The sequence below is a fragment of the Siphateles boraxobius genome, unplaced genomic scaffold (assembly GCF_051911475.1).
Source record: "Siphateles boraxobius isolate OS27281-9 unplaced genomic scaffold, OSU_SipBor_1 130, whole genome shotgun sequence".
Classification (NCBI taxonomy): Eukaryota; Metazoa; Chordata; class Actinopteri; order Cypriniformes; family Leuciscidae; genus Siphateles; species Siphateles boraxobius.
In genome coordinates, this window is record NW_027508734.1 from 45,061,027 (window position 1) to 45,082,500 (window position 21,474).

A 21,474-nucleotide genomic window follows, 5' to 3' on the forward strand; every position below is an offset into this window, starting at 1 on the left:
CACTTACATTTGCGTCATTAGCTAATAAATCGTGCTTTTCCAAGCTTATGATATAATACTAAAGCCTTTATGTTATAGGATAAGTAATGCCATATCTCAGTATTGGTTTGTAATAGCTGATAGTGAAAGTAAACTTAACCAACGAAAGTCTAGACAAAGTATGCTAGTCAATTTCTTTATATCCCCTGATATGATTTGATCAAAAGCATCATATTTTGTTTTAATTTATAATGACGACGCATTTATAAAATATAATCAAAGGCAAAATCAATTCATGATTTTTTTTTTTTCATTTGCAATTGAAGAAGCTACCAACAATCTTTACATACTAGGCTATATTGGGCTCGCTTCATAGTGTTTAGTTTTACATGCCTGCCCAAAGTCCTCTGCACATAAAAACGACATTTGGATAAAAAGTAGGAAATATCTTTGTCAATGTCACAGAGGTGCAATCGAGGTGGGCTGGAGATATGGGATATGCGCTTGCTGGAAGAGGAGGAGTATGACTGTGTAATTAAAGGCGAAAAAAAAAATCTTCAGACTGATTTGTTAGGCTCCAGCAGACTAGAGGGTGTTACCGGGCCATATTATATCAAGTTTGAAAAGCAAACACATGATCAGAAATTAGGCGCCTTCAAGTTTTCTTATTGCACGTGCGGTAGGCTATATTATTCAAGATTTCTATTTGAAACTCGACTCTCAGATTTCTTAGCTTTTTACTCAGCGGCGGGTTCACCTCACGCGCTGTGGATGCGTCTAGATTCACTCCGTTTACAATCTTTTGTGCTCTTAAATAGACGTCGGGATCGGTTAAATGCAAAGCGTGGGATCTCCAGTTGTTCTCTGTTGCCGGATAAGAGTGTGTTTTTTTTGAATGAGGATATCAGGTCTTACTCAAACGTGCACGGAGCAGCACGGGCTCTGAAGAATGAAGCGATAATATCAATCATCTGATACCCGTCAGGACTTTGATAACCGCGCGATCTACGATGTATTCGCCGATTTGTCTCACACAGGTATATTTTATGTATTTTTGAATTATCACTGAGTAGGCTACTAGGTAATTCTTTATACTTGTTTGTCTACATTATTCACTGTATGTGCTTTTGGTTCATTTAAAAATTGCAGCAGTTATAGGATATTACGCATTTATTGTATCATACACTTACCTCTTGTCTATTTCAAGTTCAATATCGTATTTGAAGAACTTCTTCGACGTCATGTCTTACAAAAGGCACGTGAGAAAATCGATTCATTTAGCCTAAACTTAACTGCAACCTTTAAAATCACGCAAGAAAATAAATATTCAAATTCATCAAAGAACCTTTTATTCTCTAGTTCTTTAGAAAACCATGTACTGGTACTTTAAAGTAGGCTTCCCAAAACCCAATACCTTCATCTGACAAACTAGTAACTTTTTAATATTCAAAGAACCATATGACCTACTCAAGGACTGTGTAGAGCGAGGAATGGTTCTTAATAAGTTGTTTCTTTGACACATTGAAGAATTCTTTTTTTTAAAAGACTGCAGTCGATTTTAATTTCAAAGCGTTTGTTTTTAAGTAGTTTGGACTTATAAAAATCCGACGGATATCTAACTCGATGTATGGATAGGCTATGCGATAGCCTACTCAACTCACTGCGCTCATCACATGGGTGAAGATGTTTATTCCTAAATAATGAACAGATCAGTGTTTACTTAAATCACATTTTATGGCCTCTTTAAATGTATTTTGCTTTAAAACCCGATTAAACAAGGCAACATTTATGAGGTTAACAACAGGGAGAAGTTCATCTTCATCTCTTTGCTATTTTGCGCGAGGTTAAGGCAGTGACTTTGAATTCCCTTTTTGAGAACTCACAGTTTTATCCTCACCTTTCTTTGAGGAAACCTGCTTCAGTTTGTACTTGGAGCTTCTCTCACAGAGTGAATAAAGATGAAAACAATGATAAGGTTGATTCAGCGGTAGGACAGAGTCCGCCGGCTTTGGCTGACACAGTTTTGCTGTTTATATTTTCCTTGGCATCAGAGAGTGATTGACTGAGATATGGTGAGGACCTCGAGCCTGCGCAGCCAACAACCTCGTGCTACACTTTGAACTATTAAAAATAGAAATTCGTGTGATTTTTGGTTCATGGACATTCCTTAACATTGTGATATGAAATAAATTTGCATAACAGCTGCTATGACAACATATCAATATGTTTTTTTTTACATTACATTTACATTTATTTTAATTTTATGTTGTAGGGATTCAACAATGTGTAATCTTGCAAGGGCTTAGACATATATTTATTTAAATTCATTATGGCAAAATCACCTTCTTTGTGGTCAATAGGTTCATTAAATTTATAGCAGAAAAAAATGTATTTGATAGAGATCCTTTTTGTATACTATCAGTATAGTAATTTCGATATTAATGCATACTTTGTGGAGTGGAGTTGTGGACATTATACATTATAGGTTGCATTTAGTTGTGACAAAAGAAAATATATAGGAAGCTAGCTATAATTTAAAAATAATTAAATCATCTATCATCTGATGTGATTTTTTTTTTAAATGAAAATCAGCACTTTGAATGTACTTGAGTTTTTATACATTCCAGGACTACACCACATAGTGCGAAAACTCACACTCTATTGTGAGTTATATATTTCTTGTGCAACATTGTCGCATGAAGGATTGCACACATTCCTAAGTTGTGTAGTTTGTATGGCATTTATACAGTGCTGGAGTGCGCTGTGTGTGGGGGGCTGTCACAGAAATATAGGCAGCAGTGGTGCGCTGGTTGTGGTTTCCCAAAGAGCTGCCGCCCGCCTGCACACAGAACAATATGTGGTTTAACTCTTCTTCGATCCATTCGCTGCAGTCCTTTTTCATTTTTCAATGTGCCGGTGAAAAAAATTGCTAAGAATTTTGCAGAGTCTGTGTGTGTGTGTGTGTGTATATAAGATGGTCGTTTTCATTGTGTTAAGATTCTTGCACTCTTGCTTTCATTGTCTTTTTACTTTTTTTTCTTAAACCTCATCCATTACTAAGAATTACAGTGCTTATTGATCTTTTGACTAAAAAAGAACTATAATAATATTTTGTTAAGCTGAAAATTTATAAAGGGAAGCTTCAGATAGTAGTGTCTGTCTTTTAGTGTATAGTGTGACAAATTCTCCTGCTGTTCTATTTTATGTTTGATTGATTGAATTTGCTTGACAATATTGAATCAATTTCACTTGCTGAGGTGATGAGGAGATTATATGTGTGGGAAAAAAATGTCACTCATAGGTCTGTAAAATTGGCAACTGAGTTTGATAAGATTGGCTCAGTAAGATTGAAAAAAAAAAGCCTTGCGCTCAATAAGACAAGTGTGAATTAGCCGTGTCGCTTATTTGAGGAGTCAGGGTGCTATAGTTTTGGTTTGGCATTTTAATGCCACTCTTACCAAACAGCTCTGAGGCCCAAAAAATGTGGCTTTTGTGCCAAGATGTCATTTTCATTGTCCATCTAGATTTGATTTTTGGAGGGCCTTGGAATAATTGCGGTACATTAATGCTATCAAATTAAGTGATTCCCAAGGACCGCAAACACGTCCTCATAGTCAAGAGTAAAAGCTCAAGGTGTAAAATTGATTTCCCACTCACCCCCCATTTTCTTCACTCTTCCATGTTTAGTTAAAAGCCTTACCTAGTACTTCTGGCCTTGGGAAGGTTTGCACTGTCATTTTAAACAAAAGACATGTCCCCATTTGTCTAGCTTTCTTTGCAAGTGCGGTCGATAATCATGCCCTCAGCTGTCCTTGTTCAAGGCATTTAGAGACTATCTTTTGAGTTTTCCAGAGATTCTGTGGGTCTCTGTGGTAAGGGCTGTTTCAGGAATGCAGGGCGCTTTGATAAGAGATCTGGAAGTATGGGGGGTGCTTGCTCTCTTGTGCCAACACACGGACTGGTGCTTTGAGCATTGCTGGAGACGGAGAGCAAGCGAGCGAGAGAAGGGGGGTATAGAGAGAGAGAGAGAGAGAGAGAGAGAGAGAGAGAGAGAGAGAGAGAGAGAGAAGGGGAGTGAGAGATTAGTGATTCTGGAACTGTCGGCTCTTCACTGGCACGGCGCGGGCAGACGCGGTAAACAGTGGCATCCTTTTTCTGCGTGCCTCCAACACCTGCAGGCAGGCCAACGCTGCCTGCAGTCGCAGTGGAAATGGTAGATGAATGTTTCATGTTGATGCTTTAAAATCTCATTTTAAATAACTTTAGTGCTTAAAAGTTCTCTAAAAGCAGGAAACCGAAGACTAGAGTTGTTAGAAAACTGATATTTGTAACTGTAACTCTGTAATGCTTTTCTAATGTAATGCTTTTCTGGACCATTAAATAGTAGTTTGTATAACTTTATCTACTTTTGCGTCTTATAAATGGTCTTTATCTGCAATTTTTTCTAAACCGCCTTTTTTTTTGGCTGCACGGGCTCTTGGCTAATTCAGACAAGAACCCTTGCCAAAAGGTCACTTCTGCTCATGCTCAATTTTTCTCCTTTCCCCCTCTCTCTCTTCTCTCAGGATGAGTTTCATCCCTTCATCGAGGCACTGCTCCCTCATGTCCGTGCCATAGCCTACACCTGGTTTAACCTGCAGGCACGAAAGCGCAAGTACTTTAAGAAGCACGAAAAGCGGATGTCCAAGGATGAGGAACGGGCCGTGAAAGACGAGCTTCTCAGCGAGAAGCCTGAAATCAAGCAGAAGTGGGCATCTCGTCTCCTGGCCAAGCTGCGCAAGGACATCCGGCAGGAGTACCGGGAGGACTTTGTGCTCAGCGTAACGGGCAAGAAGCACCCGTGCTGTGTTCTCTCAAACCCCGACCAAAAGGGCAAGATCCGCCGAATCGACTGCCTGAGGCAGGCTGATAAAGTGTGGCGGCTGGACCTGGTGATGGTCATCCTGTTCAAAGGTATTCCGCTGGAGAGCACAGATGGGGAGCGTCTGGTCAAGTCCCCGCACTGCACCAACCCGGGACTTTGCGTCCAGCCCCACCACATCACTGTCTCTGTGAAAGAGCTGGACTTGTTTCTGGCATACTATGTCCAGGACCAAGGTAAGTGCAAGAGGAGGTTGGGAGATAACATTTCTTGACTTGATTTAAGTGTGCTACTTTAACTCGTAGGTTCAAGGATGTACCCAAAATAAAATGAATGTAATTTCCATTTGTTATGGATATAAGAGTAAGGGCATACATTTCTTGTTTTACACGCACAAAGTTTCAAACTGATCTATTTTGGTACATTTTAAGTAGTATTAAAATTATTTGTATTTTTTTTTTTACATTTTACAGATTAGTTGGCATTTAAAAAGTGAATGAGTGACAAAAGTTTGTTGCTTGCGCTGGAATCTTTGCATTTGTAAAAATTACCTAGATACATATATTTCAGCAGAATTCTTAAGCAGCACTTTTTTTACGATGAGGTCAGTATCAGAATACAATTCAAACAATTCAAAATCAAAAAGTATAAAGACATACAAATACTCATATAAATACATTGAAAATATGTTTTACATACTGAGAATTTGTGCAAATGGCACAATTACACAATGCTATTCTAATAGAATTCGATTTTGTATTTTTAAAATTTCTCCCCTTATTTGTTTTTAATGAGTTCTGGTAATTTTCAGTTATTTTGAGTTTTTTGTGCAAGTTTTTTTTGAGCAAAGTTAAAGAAAAAGGTCTAAACTCCTTTGCACACTTACATGTACCTTCACATTTATTCATTTAACATGTACTTTTATCCAAAATGACTTAGAAACAAGGAAGGCTACAACATATACTATTTATTTCCAATTTAAGTTTTCTGTTTGAAAAGTATTAATTTGGACATCATCCATATTTTCCAGGGGGCAACAATTCAGGTTATGTATAAGAATCACTACACGACAAAAATTATTTTAACATCATAGAAGTGTTGCTTTTGTGAGTATGTAAATGTTTTCATTAACGTCAGGGATGGCACCTCCATTTTGTGAAACTGAAGTGCCAGGGTAAGCAGAAGGCAGAGCGGAGGGACAATAATGGTTGCCACTGGCACCATGGTTGGCATCAGACTCTCTTTTGTGTCTTTGTAAGATGGCGTGCATTCGCCTGTTGGCACGCACACGGCAGCCTAAATCTGTCGTATACCTCTCTGAATTGACCTTAATCTCCACTCTTATTTACGAATAACATATGAAGTAATTTGTATTTAAATTCTAACAGTAATTTTATGTTTTTTCAAAATATTTTAATGTCTGTGTAGCATAATCGTAGTGGATGACTCATGTTATAACTGTTATTCACTAAAGATATTTCTGACCTTTTATATAATCTGAAAAAAAAGACGAGTATGGAAGAAACTACTGTCACCAAATGAATATTGGGTTCTCTGTTAAGGGCTTACCGTGGCAGTGCGGAGGGTTTTGCCTTTAGTATCCAGTGCCCATCTTTAGACAATGCCCTCACATTGTGCCAGTGCACCCAGGGCGGCCATTTTGTTAGCGTTGTGCCAGGAGAGTGGTAGGAAGAGTGCCAGTGACTGAGGATGGCCGTTGATATCAAACCCTCTTTGTCTGCTTACTGCATGCCTTTGATTCGTTAATTGGCATCCGCAATGCAGTAGGCATGAAGGAAAGTTTCCTGAAATCGGTGGAATGGCAGTTATTCACTTCCAGCTAAATGAAACCAAATGTAAAGCAAAAGGGAATCTTTACTCGCATCATAAGGAAATTGTGGTTGTGGTCTGTGGCTGTTAATTGAAAAGGTAAATCGTGCTCAGTGCTCAGTTGATTTTGACGTCAATATGCACGCAGAATCCTATGTAAGGTGACTGGAAGCCATTACTGCTTTTGTTCTATTTATTTCTTAGAACATTTTACTTTTTTTTTAGAGTATAATTGTAAGTATTTTCACACTCCAACACAACTAGTGTTGTGTGTGCACTCTTTGTATTTCATCTCATGGTCTGGTTTAAATTTAAAGGTGTTTTAATCGCTATCCGCAGCACCTGGCATCCATAGGGGCATCAAACAGTTTGCTTTGGGTTTCTGCAAGTAGGCTTAGCAGACTCGCCAGTGTTTGCGATGGCACCTTAGTAAATGCCCAGCAGAATCCCCATTGAAAAGGTGGTGAAGAGGATAGGAATGAGGGGCGGCAAGCTTGTTGGTGGGCATCGTGCCATGCCCTGCCTCTGCACTTCACCAAGTCTGGCCATGCCATTTGTGCCTGTGTCTGTGCCTGTGCGTGAGCTGTTCTGCTTCATTCTCTCGTAAAATTATTATAACATAATCTAGATCACAGGTATTCTATATGAAAACAGAATTCAGAACAATCACAACAATCACATTTCCAGCAAATGAGAAAACTAAAAAAAGACACACAAAACAGATTCTAAGTATCTTGTCTTTTAAGTTCTTTTTTCAAATAAATACATTTTTTTGAAGATCTATTTTCATTAGCTGTAATTATCCATGCTTTGAAACCTTATCAGCTAAAGTTGCTTGGACTGTTTCAGCTGTTGCAACTTTCTGATTCCACATTTGCCTTGTACATGTAAGTCAAGTCTGTACATGAAAAAGTGATGCTCATTTCACTTCAGAACTCATAAATCATGACTCTCACTTGCCGGCCCCCTTTCAGTCAAGGGAAGTATGCTAATAATTTGTATTGTATGATTGATGATATGTTTCATTAATGTACCTTTGTTTTTTTGTGTCTGCTGCATTTTATAATGTGAGGGAAAATGTTGGTCTAGGTTTTTAATACTAGAACAGTGACTAAGCAGAAATAGATTGCTTAGGGACCAGCCGGTTTATATCAAAAAGGCATTTTTCATTTTAACCCAAGATATTTATTTTCCAGCACATTCTGGAATATGTTCACAACCTTTATCTCAGGGTTTACATTATCCTAAACACATGACATAATTTTTCAAATAAACACAAAACCTCAAAAATGCTAGTGTAAATGAAGTGCCAGTTCAAGCCTTTCATAAATATTTACATTTATCTGGCAGTTGGTTTGTTTCAAATATCTAGCCGCCCTTTTGTAAAGCTAAATAAAATCAATTAACAATTAATAAGACAATTTTACCTAAGTCGTCAAACACCAACAATAAACTGTCATGTATTTTGTGCAGGAACAGCCAGCGTTACTCAACAACTAGGTGTTACACAATCGCAAGAGCTCAACATATCAGTTACAGTGTGAAGTTGTCGTGATTTCCTGCCCAAACTCCCCAGTTTATTTTGGTTCCCTGTGAAGTAGACAGTGTTTTATTGGCTGCTTTTCTGGTTTTGGATGGATTATTTCTCATTTGTTCTAGCATGTTAAAGAGGTCTGTTTTACGACTGCAGGACTTAGCTTTTGCCCCCATGTCAAGACCTCACTAAAGATGTGGAAGGTGTCATGTAAAGTTTAATTGAGCACAACAGATCGTTGAAAACAAGGTGGCGACCTGTGGCGCGTGGGGGCAGGCCAGGGTGTCGTTTCGGGGGGCACCTGGACCCCCAGCTGACTCGTGACCTCTGGATGTCTGGGTCAGCGGAGCGGTTGCCAGCTCCTTCAGAAGAGCTGGTCATTCATCAAACTCCCTCTCTCAACTTGCCAAAACCCCCAACACACACACACACACACACACACACACACACACACACACACACACACACACACACACACACACACACACACACACACACACACACACACACACACACACACACACACACACAGAGTTCCCTATTGGGCCTTTATTAGCAGTGTGTGTGCTCTGCTGTTTGCGGCTAGTTTTCCAGCTGACTGAGTATACGACAGGGTCAGGACTAACCAGCATGACCTAGAGGTCATCACCCCTGTCAGTGACTAAGTACAGCTTGTGGTTTCTCCACTTTTACTTTTTTCTTCCTGTCTGTCTCCTCCTATCTAATTCACACTGTCCCTGATGTCCACATGCATGGGAAGTTAGACCAGAAGTATTCTTGAAACCACCGTGTGATTGCTCTTCCTGATTATGCGCACTATAGAAAATTATGATCGAGCAATGGACGGTTTGTGTAATGTTATTGTATAAGCGTAAGAGGTATTTTAGGGTTACGGAAAGATTTGAAATCAAGCCGAAATACAGCAAATTGGATTCGGGTGTTTGCTGTTGTAATTATGGCAGTAGTGCACAGCTGTTCCGTGCTCTGGCGCGGTTAATGATCAGACTACATGCGTACCATGCCAGAGCCCAATCGAACCGTGCTCTGGCACACCTCTTCCAAGCGGGCCAGGGTCGGCTAAGCGTATGGAGCGATCACATTAGTCAAACGAACCAGACTTTGGGGTCAAACGAGCTCGGTTCGGTTCAGATCGCCTAGTGTGAGTACACCCTTAAATCCATACTTACTGACTGGTTTATCATAAATTATGACAATGGGTAGTTAAATGTGGACATCATGAGAAATATTTTATTAAGAATAAGTTAAAAAATAGTTTAGTACTGTTGTTTAGTATATAGTTAAGGCCTGTAATTGGCTTGTATTTATGCCACATCTAAAGAGACTGTGCATCGTCTGTATAAACGCAAATTGTTCAGAAATTATCTCACAATTTGACAGTGGAAATTAATCATTAATATAATTAACTGACACTATTAAATTCTTTGCGATTACCATTCCTATTCTCAACTTTTGTTTTCTATGCTCTGCATTTCTAAACCCTTGCGATTTTCCTTTATGGGACGGACACAACGTCCTCATTGGCAGCGTTTACTGATGCAATATAAACTCCAGTGTGCTGTATTAATGAGAATTAAAAGGACAACTGGCTGGGATGAAACACACACAAACCCATTGACAATTTGCGACCATAACAGAAACTTGAAGGAAAACCAATACAGAATAACAAGTGTATAGAATGCAACATGGCCACAGCATTTGTTTTTGTTTATTTATTTATTTATTTGCTAATTGTTTCCAGTGAGCCCTTGTGGCAGAGGCAGTCATGAGTTTGTCCTTTGGTGAGAGGCATAAAGTGTTCAGCACATCCACTTGATGGCCCGCAGCTACTGACTAGCTCCCAAAAATCAGTACAGATGGTTCATTTTTCCGCTCCCTCTTTTTCTCTCCCTTGCTCTCGGTTTCTTCTCTGAACCACGCATTTGTTGGTGCTTTGCTTTCAAATAAGAACTACAACGCACGACTTGGTTTCAGTTGTGGAAATGAAAGGCAATAGCTTCTGTTTGATGTTTTAGTACACTGGTGTACCGCCACATTAAACATAAAGAGGGAATGAAAAGGAAGGAGGGGGGCGGCGGAGGAGCAGTGAAAGGATTTGCCACTACGACTTCAATCTAGATGATAATCTTAGTGGCCTGTGGGTGTTGTGAGTGCTTTTCTGCTGAGTTTCCTCCGATTAAAGAGTCTGATTGACTAGAACACACATTCAAACATTTTTTTGCATCTCTGTTTATTTTTGCTCGACAACACTACTTTTCTTTATAACTGAAAGTAATCGGCACTAAAAGGCATATTAAACTGTTTTTATTCCAGAAACACACTTTGCTTTAGCTATTAGTGCATTTCAAAGTATTTAAGCTGCAATGTTATGGTGGCATATATGTAGAGCAGTTTGTGCAGTCTGTTGAATACCAGAGCAGAGATAAAGACAGGCATACACTGGCCTTATTTAACCTCCGCCATCCATTTGGTTTTCTGTGGAGGAACATGATCCCCTTCTACTCCAAGCAGCCCAATGGTACAAGGCCATCTGATCGCATCCCACTGGATCAGTTGATGATGTAAGCATAACAGGAATGTCACTGGAAAACATTCGGATACACAGCAATACTGCGGACAAATCTGCAGATGCGTCTGTGATCTCTGAGCTGGAGCAGAGAGTGGGATGAGGTCGCAGTGCATTTGTGCTGAGCATGCAGTGAGGTCTCTGAAGCAGAGGCTGCAGTACTGATTAGTATTCTGCATGGCCCGCGGTGACTAGCTCATGCAAAAGCCATAACCTATCGAACACATTCCCTTAGTCTAATCCATTTAGAGCTCCCTCCAGCTCTCTGGCCTCCCTTATTGATCCCCCCCACCCCTGTCCTCAGTCTCTCCTCTCAGCCCGCTGTTGGTTCAATTCAGTGGTGTACTGTTACTCCACATGCTGCCGCAAAGGAAATCTCCCCCACCCTTTCATTTGGTCTCTCTCCCTCTCTACTTTCTGTCGTGCTGTCTTACATTCTGCACTTTGTTTCTCTTTTACCTTGTTGCCTGTTGCTTCTTTCTTTCTTTCTTTCTTTCTTTCTTTCTTTCTTTCTTTCTTTCTTTCTTTCTTTCTTTCTTTCTTTCTTTCTTTCTTTCTTTCTTTCTTTCTTTCTTTCTTTCTTTCTTTCTTTCTTTCTTTCTTTCTTTCTTTCTTTCTTTCTTTCTTTCTTTCTTTCTTTCTTTCTTTCTTTCTTTCTTTCTTTCTTTCTTTCTTTCTTTCTTTCTTTCTTTCTTTCTTTCTTTCTTTCTTTCTTTCTTTCTTTCTTTCTTTCTTTCTTTCTTTCTTTCTTTCTTTCTTTCTTTCTTTCTTTCTTTCTTTCCAAAGTATATCTTCGAGAAAGAACATCTTTTTTGTTCTTGTTATCTTGCTTGTGAAGAAAAAACGTTCTCAGGAAAAAAAAACACAAGAAGAAATCTTTATTTTCTTTTAGTTCTTGAGTTCTTTGTATTCTTTCTTTTCTTGCTATTTATTTATTTTGCTGTTAATTGCTTTTACACCCCACAATTTCCCTCTAAGGTACCGCATTCTAGATTTTATAAACAGGCCTCGTGAGTTTATATCGGTGTAAATAAGTTTATGTATGTGTTGGAGAGTGTGTTTGTGTACGCTATCTCCGGGACTCTTTATTGACTGAATACCCTCAGGCTCAAGCACACTACAACCTCCCTCGCCTTTTTTACACACTGTAATGTGTACATAAATGTTTGTAGTTATGAGGAGTGTGGAAGGGTCCGTGCTACAGTGTGGGTGCTGCTTCACCCCGTGTTTGAGTGGGTGTCTGAGTGTGTGGTGGGGAGAAGGGATATTCCCTTTGGAATGTTTTATCAAAAGTGGTGGAAGCTCAGCCTATCATGAATGTTGACTTAAATGCGAGAGTCTACTATCATGAAAAAATGGGAAAGTATGTTGGAAAATGAACTCTCTTTTCAGGGGTCATAGACTTTCCTGCTTTGCCTCTTGGCTTTTTGTTTTTTTCGAAAGTCGTATCTTGTGTTAAAGCCGCTTTCACACAACCTCACACCATTGGTGTAGACGGAGGCTTTGTGAGAACCCATAATTCATTGGTGATCCCTGGGATCCTCTTACAAGGGGACCAGCACCGACCTCTCCTTCCCTCAAAATGAAAAAGGATGGCCCCATCCTCCCTTACAGTATCTCACTGTATGGGGTGTCTGGGTCTTTCCCCCCAGACTGGACCAGCATCACCCCATAATGGCCTCTTCTCCACTCTTCCATCAAGCAAACGTGCTAATCATGCATCTACGCCAGTGGAGATCATCCAGTGAGAAGCAGACAAAAGGGAAAGACAGAGGGGGCTTAGGGTTAAGGTAGCTGAGAAACCCATATTGAGACCTGGGGAGCTGAAGAGGGCACAAGACAGACGTGAAGAGAGAGAGTCTGGATTCCTCCGTGGTGGGACAGTCAGTCTCTTTCACATCTCTATGCTGATGGGCGTCCTTCATTAGGGGGACAGGCCCGATGAATAGCTGCCAGAAAAGGCCAGAGACAATCAAGGAGGTTGCCATGGGAGACAGTGACTTCTCCCCCCTCGGCCCACAGTTAAAGTCTTTTCATGGCAGACAGGATTCAGAGTGATGGTCGTCTCTTCTTTTGTGTTGTCTGGTACAGTACCTCCTGTTGCTGAGACAGACAACCCAGAGATAACAGTGTGGAAGGGTTGGGAAGCAACAATGGGGTCGAGTCTGTCAAAAAGATGACCCCCAAGACGTAAAACACATTATGAATGACTTTGTATGGGGTTAAAAGTTTCTGCAGAAGCATCATCTATAGTGCAACCCCCCCACACACACATACACACTCAGACTTTAGAAGGTGCATAGCAACTGTTTGTAGACAAGTTTTGCACTGACAAGAATGACACTTGGATAATGAAAAAAATGGTACACTTCTGTCCAGATCTGCATTTAGTTCCAGTCCCTCAAGTATAGCCACACAAGTGTTATTTCTCTGTAGCTGAGTGACCAATGAATCCTGTATGGACATCCTGTGAGGTGGGTCAACATAAAAACTAACCCGCAGCAATCATGGGAACGACTGATGTCAAAACATACTTCTCCAGTCGCTTTCCCCCAGTGATAATAGCATCCTGTTTTCACACGGCTTCATTGTATAAGGGCAGATTTCGGTAAAAAATAAAGAAAGCGCAGGAGAGAACAAGAAGAGTGAGTTGAATTAGTTTAATTATAGTTGATAGACCTGATAGTACAGACAATGAAGTTGTCTAATCAGGAAAAAAAATTGCTAGTGATTTCAGGTACCATAAGGACTGTTTTTGAGGCATGTTTACGCAGGTTTGGGAGTTACCAGTTTCTTTCAGTTCACTTCAACAGACTTTGTTAATCTACAAAGATGAGCAGAGATATATTCTAAAGAGTCATATTAGATTAGTGATTCTGAGTTCACTTTATTACTTGGTTTGTGATAAGTAATTTAAGTAAAATGAAACAGACACTAGAACTTTGTGTATTAGTGTTTGCATGATACCACTATTTCAACTGTCAAAACTAATTCCAGTGTGATTTCACAATTCTCAATACCAGTTTGATTCCAATACAAAACTTATAGATGAAACATACTCCTTTATTAAATTAAATTAAATTAAGAGCAATGAGTGTGTTTCAATGAAATAGGTCTTTTAAGCTATGTGTTTTAAAACTGTACTACAGTTTTCATATTTTGATTGTAGAAAGACTTTTATCGTTCCATAATTTTTCTTGGTATAAAAGTCTTCGACTCGTCAATGAAATACTGCTATTTTTGACATCTCCAGTGTTGGATCCACCTGTCACTGATAGTGAACTTGTTGCGGCTTTCAGCTCTTCGTTTCTGAAGAAGTCTGTTCCTGTAATTTGCCCTATCCGGTGAGAGTTCAGGGCCCAGGGTTCTGGGAAGTTGGTGTGTTAAACTCAGAGCGCTGCGGAACTAGCAGTTGGGGTGCGGTGATTAAACGCACTCTGCCGGTAACGGGGCCGCTAATGAATACAGGCCTTTAACGGCTACGTATGTGCCTCATTATGAGAGCCTGCACTGAAAGGATATATGCATTGGCTCCGGATTACTGGAATTTTTCTCAAATTGGCCTTCCTTTCTGCTTGCCCAGGAATCTAGCTGCTGTTTTTTCCCCTCTCTCTCCTTCTCCCCCGATGTGCCTCTCTGACTTTTGTAGAACATGCTCCCACCCACACACATACTCTCACACACACACACATGCAGAAACACACACACTCACACACACGCTCGCCCACACTTCAGTTCCTAAACCCTGCACTTAGACAAAATCAGGCATACAGCTTTGATAACCGCAGCTCTGCCATGGCATTTGTCAGTACTGCCAGTATATTTTTGTATGCAAGTACTTCAGATTTGGGTCTCGAGTTCAGCCGTGGAAGTTTGTAATTAAGGATGTTACATGTGCATAGGCCCTGAACCCCACACTACATTTATGCTTTTTTTCCCAAAATAATAAAGTAATTATACGGTCCAATAAAGTTTGCTATGACAGAGAAAGCATATTACTACAGCTGTGCTTGGTCAAAAGTGTACACATTGCATTTTTATTTTTCACCCATGGTCAGTGTAGCAACATACGAATGATTAAAAATGAACAGATTGTGGTGACGTGTGACAAAAAGGCAAAAAAAGGGACACTTTATAGGTTAAAGTAGTCTTTCCTTTTTGATTACTGGGTTGGAAACTAGTCCTGGCTTCACTGTGGCCATTGTTTTGTGATACCCACTTGACCACATTTACCCCTAAACCTGAAAACATCCCAATCCATAACTGCCAGCTGGAATTTCCTCCAGCTCATTCATTTGCCATCAGTGGAGCTGCATTACAATGTTTTGTAGTGTCTTTTCCGAGCAACAGAACAATGCCACCTTTGCTCAGACACAGACTTGAACTTTTAATTCTGCGTTAAGAAGGATTAGAGGAAAGTTGACCATTGTTCTCCAGAGAGGATGTATCATATTTAGCCTTTCCCTTACATTAACAAATTCAGGATTGCTAAACCTTAATTTCTTTGTAATGCATTTTTGTGTGTAATGAAGGGAGATTATTCATGGGAATAATAACACAAGCACATCTCATGTCTGTTCTATCAGCGTCAGGTGAACCCCAACCAGCCTAATCAGGGTGTCCCTAAGATTAATTTTTCAAGTAAGTTGATTATTAAAACCCAGCAATAAATAGTAAAACAACAATCGTTTTTCAAGGACAATAATGTGTTTTGGTATTTGGTACATCTTCATGAGCTAATTCCGAAGGCATTGGGCAGTGAACAAGAGAGAAGCCAGGACTCTTATGACTTGAACCAGAACCCACCATGTGTGTCTTGTTAAGGGCAGTTATGACAAATGGCAGCAGCTGTACAAACTAATCTCTCTGTAGCTTTCACACATGGCATTCAATTAACAATGGGCCACTGTCAGACTGTAATCCACAACTCGCCAACATGCCACTACTCCCGCTGGCCTAGCAAACCTCCGCATGTGTATGTGTGGAGAAATGTCTTAAAGTGCTTGATGTGTTTTTATTGAGCTGATGTTAGCTTGGCGTGACCAGGTCAATCAAATGTGGGTTTGTGTAGGTCAACATGAGTGTGCTTTTGTGCATATAGCATTCACAGATGTATAGTTTTTATGAATAGAAATAGTTAAGGTATTTAGGTCACTAAATGTAGCCAAAAGATGCTTGTGCATGCACGCACACTTACACAGCTGCTGGAGCTTGCTTGTGTGTACGTGTGGCGGGAAGTGGCTTGTCAGGGGCTACATTCCCACAGGGTTTGTAATGATGAAGTGTATGTTACAGTGGTCACTGTCGACTCAACAAACCCTTCAAGTGTCCTACCATTCCACAATCAGGATCAACAATCATAGCCATAAGTAAAAATTCATTCAAGATGGCATATGATATTTTATATAAAAAAAAAAAACACGTTTAATTAAATGCCCAAAATTAGTGATACAATAGTTGTATCTAATACAAATTGACTATTGTTGTCAATATTTGTATACAGTACTGTATATTCAATACAGCTCTTTATTATTATATTGAGTTGTTGGAAGTTTGCAGCACCCCTCAAATTGCGCAAATTGAATTTGCAAATTGAAAATACGCCCAATGGAAACACGTCAATTTCGCACAAACTCCCATACATTGCAGAAAAGTTTTTACGCTCAAATGAGGTTGTTTTTCAGGCAATTCGAAAAATTAATATTTCGCAAAACTGCGATGGAAATGCAGTCCGTATTTACAGGTCACCTGTACGTAACAGTTGATCATTCTTTAAAGATGTTTGGACAGAAGACAAGACAGAGTTCTTTATTAAACTCGTAAAAGAGAAAGGAATTATGGGAATACTGGATTCTAAACAACAAAGAAATGCCACAATTTATCCAGACATTGAATCAGATAAAATGGAAAAAATACCCAGAAACGTATAGAAAGATATTCTTAAACCTACCAACATTCGTTGCCATGATTTTTGGAATGACTTATCGCAAAAAAAAAAAAAAAAAAAATGTTTTGGCATAAAACTTTCGCATAAGGATCGGTAAATGGAAACGCCGTCATTTCCCAATAGTTTTTTTATCGTCATTTAGAAAATATCGCAAAAGTTTCGCACATATCTGTAATGGAAACGCGGCTACTATTAGCTTAGCAACATGCTAAAGCCAAACTTGATTGGAATAAGCTGAATTGCAATTTTGTGCTGTAACGTTCAACTAGGGATCCATTCCATGAAGGTCCTGAACGGGTTTGTGGGCAGATACATTGAACATAGGAATTTATTTAAAATATATTGTTTATATTTATTTTAACTGTGGTACAGTAATTATCTGAAAAGCATTATAGAAGGCATATTTGTTAAAGTTATTAATTAAAGTTTTTATAACATGTTTTCTTTTAGGCTCCCTACTGTAGATTGAATGAAAGTCTAGATTGGGAGTCCCCTTGTTTGTGAGCATTGAAAATTCTTAGTTAGTTAGGATCCATTTCAGTTAGCGAGCTCAGCTGCCTTGTTTGCTGCTTAAGGAGCATCACAACTGAAATGTATCCTAACTAAGTAAGAGTTATGTTTTGGAATTGAGCCATTTGGAAACTGTAGAGTGAGAGTGTCGCAGTTTTGTTGAGAACCTTTAGTTTAGAAAATCATGCATGGAAAGTTGGTCAGAAGTTTATTGTGGCATTGAATATGGATTACAAAATGAACGACAGACCGATATAAGAAAAAGGTGTTCCACTTTACCAGGCTTGAAATGGCTGAGTAGTATCATAATGCATGAATGAAAAACTGAATGAGAAAAAGGGTTGACTTTTTTTTCCCTATGCTGAATCCAAGAATAATTAAGATCAGTCCTTCTGGCTGTGGACAAAGCCACAGAGTTATTGAAGTGAGAGGGAGGTTTGTAAGAGTGTGGGGAAGATGTAACCAGAACTGGCAAGAGTAGTGACCTGCCCCATGCTACACACACACACACACACACACACACACACACACACACACACACACACACACACACACACACACACACACACACACACACACACACACTACAGGATTTCATGTCAAGACTGTTTTATAGATAAATGACCCTTAGCCTTATTTGATGGGTCACATTTTAATGCGTGGTATTGTGGTTATGAACATTGCCCATTGTAAGACAACTTGACATTTTCTGCTGCCGTTTCCTGAAAAGTGGAGATTCACCAGTCGAGCGGCCCTAAATCGGAACCGGATCTTGCTCCAAACACACGATCATTTTTTTCATTTTATTTTGTCCGATCTCTATTCTGGACTTGCGCAATTGCAATAATTTCCCAAAATGTAATTCGCAAACAGGATGTTAACACAGGCCAGAAACGGAACACACTGAAGATGGATGTAAAAAACGAGTACATAGATGTACCAGCAGAGAATATACTGTATCAGGCACAGCAAGCTCACTGTTTGTGATGCCGGAAATACTGAAAGAAAATATAAATAGGGAATTGGGGGTGGGGGTTTATATGAATTTATTGGTAAATTCATTGTAATTTATTGCTAAATTACAGGTTCCATTTACCAGGTTCAGGTTTATAAGCGTAGCGCTGCTTGGTGTACGATGATAATACTTTATTTGTCCCTCTTAAGGGAATTTTGTTTTGAGCAATACAGATAAGCCATGTAACAAGATACCTGCATCAGTAACAATCACACACTTGTGTCCTTTGCACTAAAGTTTAACAATCCTGTGGCCAATGGAAAAATGGAACAGTTACAGCGGTAACCAAGGAAAAACTATTATCACAGGCTGCTGTTCCATAAGTGCCACATACTATTGGAGAGCGAATTTGCATTTTCATTCAGTCTATCTGCTGTTTGTTTTGTGCATGTGTGTCTTATCTAGCATAATTCCAAAAATCTAAAGTCACACCATTCTGTTTTTGCTTTAAATCTTGAAATGATACAATCTAATTGAAATCGAAAACAACTGCTCATGCTGCATGTGTGTAGCATGTTTGTTTGTATCATGATAAAATTAAGTGGTTGTCTCCTATTTCAAATGTGTGTGTGTATATGTAAGTATGTATTTTATTTATTTAATTTGTAAAATATTTTTAGGGCCAGTTTGGCATGTTTATAGATCAAATAAACAACAAATAAATTTGCTTAAACAAAGAAAAAAAAATCTGCAACCGTTATCAGAATCGGCCAATTTGCTTTTAAAAGAATCTGAATCGGCAATAAAAAATCATGAGCTGTGCATTACTAGTGAAAAGCCTTCATGATGCACACAATATGGGATTGACTAGTAAGCAATCACTTAGCAACTCCTTAGCAATGCATTAAAGGTCACTCCTTACACACCATAGCAACCACATAGCATCGCCCTGGAAACCACCTAAACAACCAGTGGTGGCGAATATTACACAGGCAAACACCACTTACTTTTCTCTAAACACCACTCACATTTTCTCTAGAAAGCATAAGAATCAATTTTGGCTTGTGTTCTGAAAAGTGATCCCATTGAATTGAAGTGATTTGGACAAGTTAAAGGCTTTGAATAACATTTACACAAGGATATCCTTGCATCCTTTTTTATTTTATTCACCTTTCAAGAAAGCAGTGCTGATTCAGAGTGTGTTGGCTTCATTCAAGCGCCAACTTCTATAGTCCTCAGCATTGTGAGGAAAGCTCTCGCACTTGTTGTTTTTCTCTTTCACTCATGTTATCTTGTGGGATTTGGACAGTCAGCTCTGCTTAATGCTGCGGTTTGGCTGGAAGCTGGTAAGGCTGGTGCTCTTAAAGGAGGATCTGATCTTATATGAGCTGATGTGTGAGTGCAGAAAGCAGAACAGCACAGGGCTTTGTGACGACACACACACTCGCTCTTCTCAGTAAGGGATCCGCTGCACCTGCGGATTCACAAAGTACAAAGGGCCACCGCCAATCATTCTGCTACTGTGCTTGTCTGGCATCTCCCAAGGAGATCAGATCACCCTTAAAGAGAATGTGTGTGTTTGTGTGAGGCTGTGCTATATAATAAATCACAGGATTTTACTGTTATCATGGCATTGCTTGCTTGTGTAACACTCAAAATCTCAAGTCAAGCATGCTGAGAGAGAGAGAGTGTGTTCCTGATTTTATATATATATATATATACACACACACATATACATATACATTTACATACACACACACTCTTGAGTTCATGGTTTTTTATTTAATAAATCTAAAATGTTTCTCTGGGCCAATATTTTTTCAAAGCTCAGGAAATATTATACTTATGTTTAATTTAAGTATCAGCTGGGTCTGAGATGTTTGTCCTTAAGTATATATTAAGTATATATTGTGTGTTCTGTGATCTAGAAATCAAAATAAAAACAACTGAGACAATTTATTAATAATATTGTTAAGCCGATAACTGATAAATGAATATTAAAGTTCTGTACTATTTATTCTAAGTTAATTAATTACATTTCACTAAAAAAAAATTGTCATTTTAATGCTACAAGTGAATTTACACATTACAATTTTATAATGCATTTATATTTTCTCCTTAAAACTGCAGTGAAAAAAAGACACTCTCAAAAACGTGGTTTGAAATCGCCAGTTTTCTGTACGTCACAAACTACCAATCACGGCAACGTGCTATGCTTTAGCTTATCATTATTACTATACTGTGAAGCAGGGGAGTCTCAAAAGAAACCAGGTTATCCCGATATATTTCATGATATAAAAAATCTGGTATATTTTGCAATATAGCGGGTGAATTATGTATTTAATGTATATTATGATGTTATGGTGATGTTATGGCCTGAGACGAGAGTTCGAGAGATTTCCACGACGCATGCGCGAGAACTGAACAAGAAGTATTAGAAGAAGAACGTCCTCTTCTCAGTTCTCGCGCATGCGTCGTGGAAATCTCTTGAACTCCCTCTCAGGCCCACAAGGAAGAAAAGGAATAGTCGAATAAAGTCGTTATTTATGTGTTTTTTTTTCGGAAAAAAGTATTCTCGTCGCTTGATAAACTTATAGTTGAGCCACTGTAGGCACATAGAATATTTAAACATGTTCTTTAATGACTTTCTGGGCCGTCAAGTTTCATTCCCTCTGGCAGCCTATGTAGCAGTGATCCACCTCTCAGATTTAATCAAGAATATCTTCATTTGTGTTCCGAAGATGAACGAAGGTCTTACGGGGTTGGTACAGCATGGGGGTGAGTAATTAATGACTTAATTTTCATTTGTGGGTGAACTAACCCTTTAAGTTTAAATATCTCATTTGTGATTTCCCCTTACGGGTTGGCAGTAGTTTATTTTTGTTATGGAATTTGACTTCCCAGTACTTGAAGTCCTCCCCTGTCTGGTCCACTGTGTCTTCACAGGGAAACTCCAGCTCTCACCCTAAGCTGCCATGTAGTCAAATGACACAGACAGTCTGGTTTTACTCCACCAAGAAAAGCTATGAATTCCTTAAGAATGGCCTTGTGTTTGTGAGCGCACCCCTGCGGGACCTCCGCTCAGCATCTATACATCTTCATCGCCGGCCTTTGTCAGGGTGTGGCGGCCCTACTGCCTGAAAAGGTTCTGCCGTCACCTGCCAGACTGCAGGAATGTTAATGCCGTGGCCTTGATAATTGGATTTTACTCACACCGTCTGCAAGAAACACACACACCCACACCCACACCCACCCACACACACACACACACACA

The 21,474-nt window shown here is 39.3% G+C and overlaps 1 protein-coding gene across 14 annotated transcripts in view; it reads left to right on the forward strand.

Annotated features, from left to right (window-relative positions):
- Positions 1-21,474, forward strand: part of LOC143737753 (nuclear factor 1 B-type-like) — a 116,838-nt gene that overhangs the window by 24,425 nt on the left and 70,939 nt on the right. For 6 of the 14 annotated variants that reach the window (XM_077229605.1, XM_077229597.1, XM_077229596.1 and 3 more), the window contains exon 2: positions 4,545-5,076. In XM_077229605.1, coding sequence (XP_077085720.1) covers positions 4,545-5,076 — 532 coding nt within the window. Of the gene's footprint in view, positions 1-418; positions 1,017-4,544; positions 5,077-21,474 lie in introns of those variants that run through there. The other 8 variants (XM_077229593.1, XM_077229601.1, XM_077229602.1 and 5 more) reach the window with 4 other exon arrangements.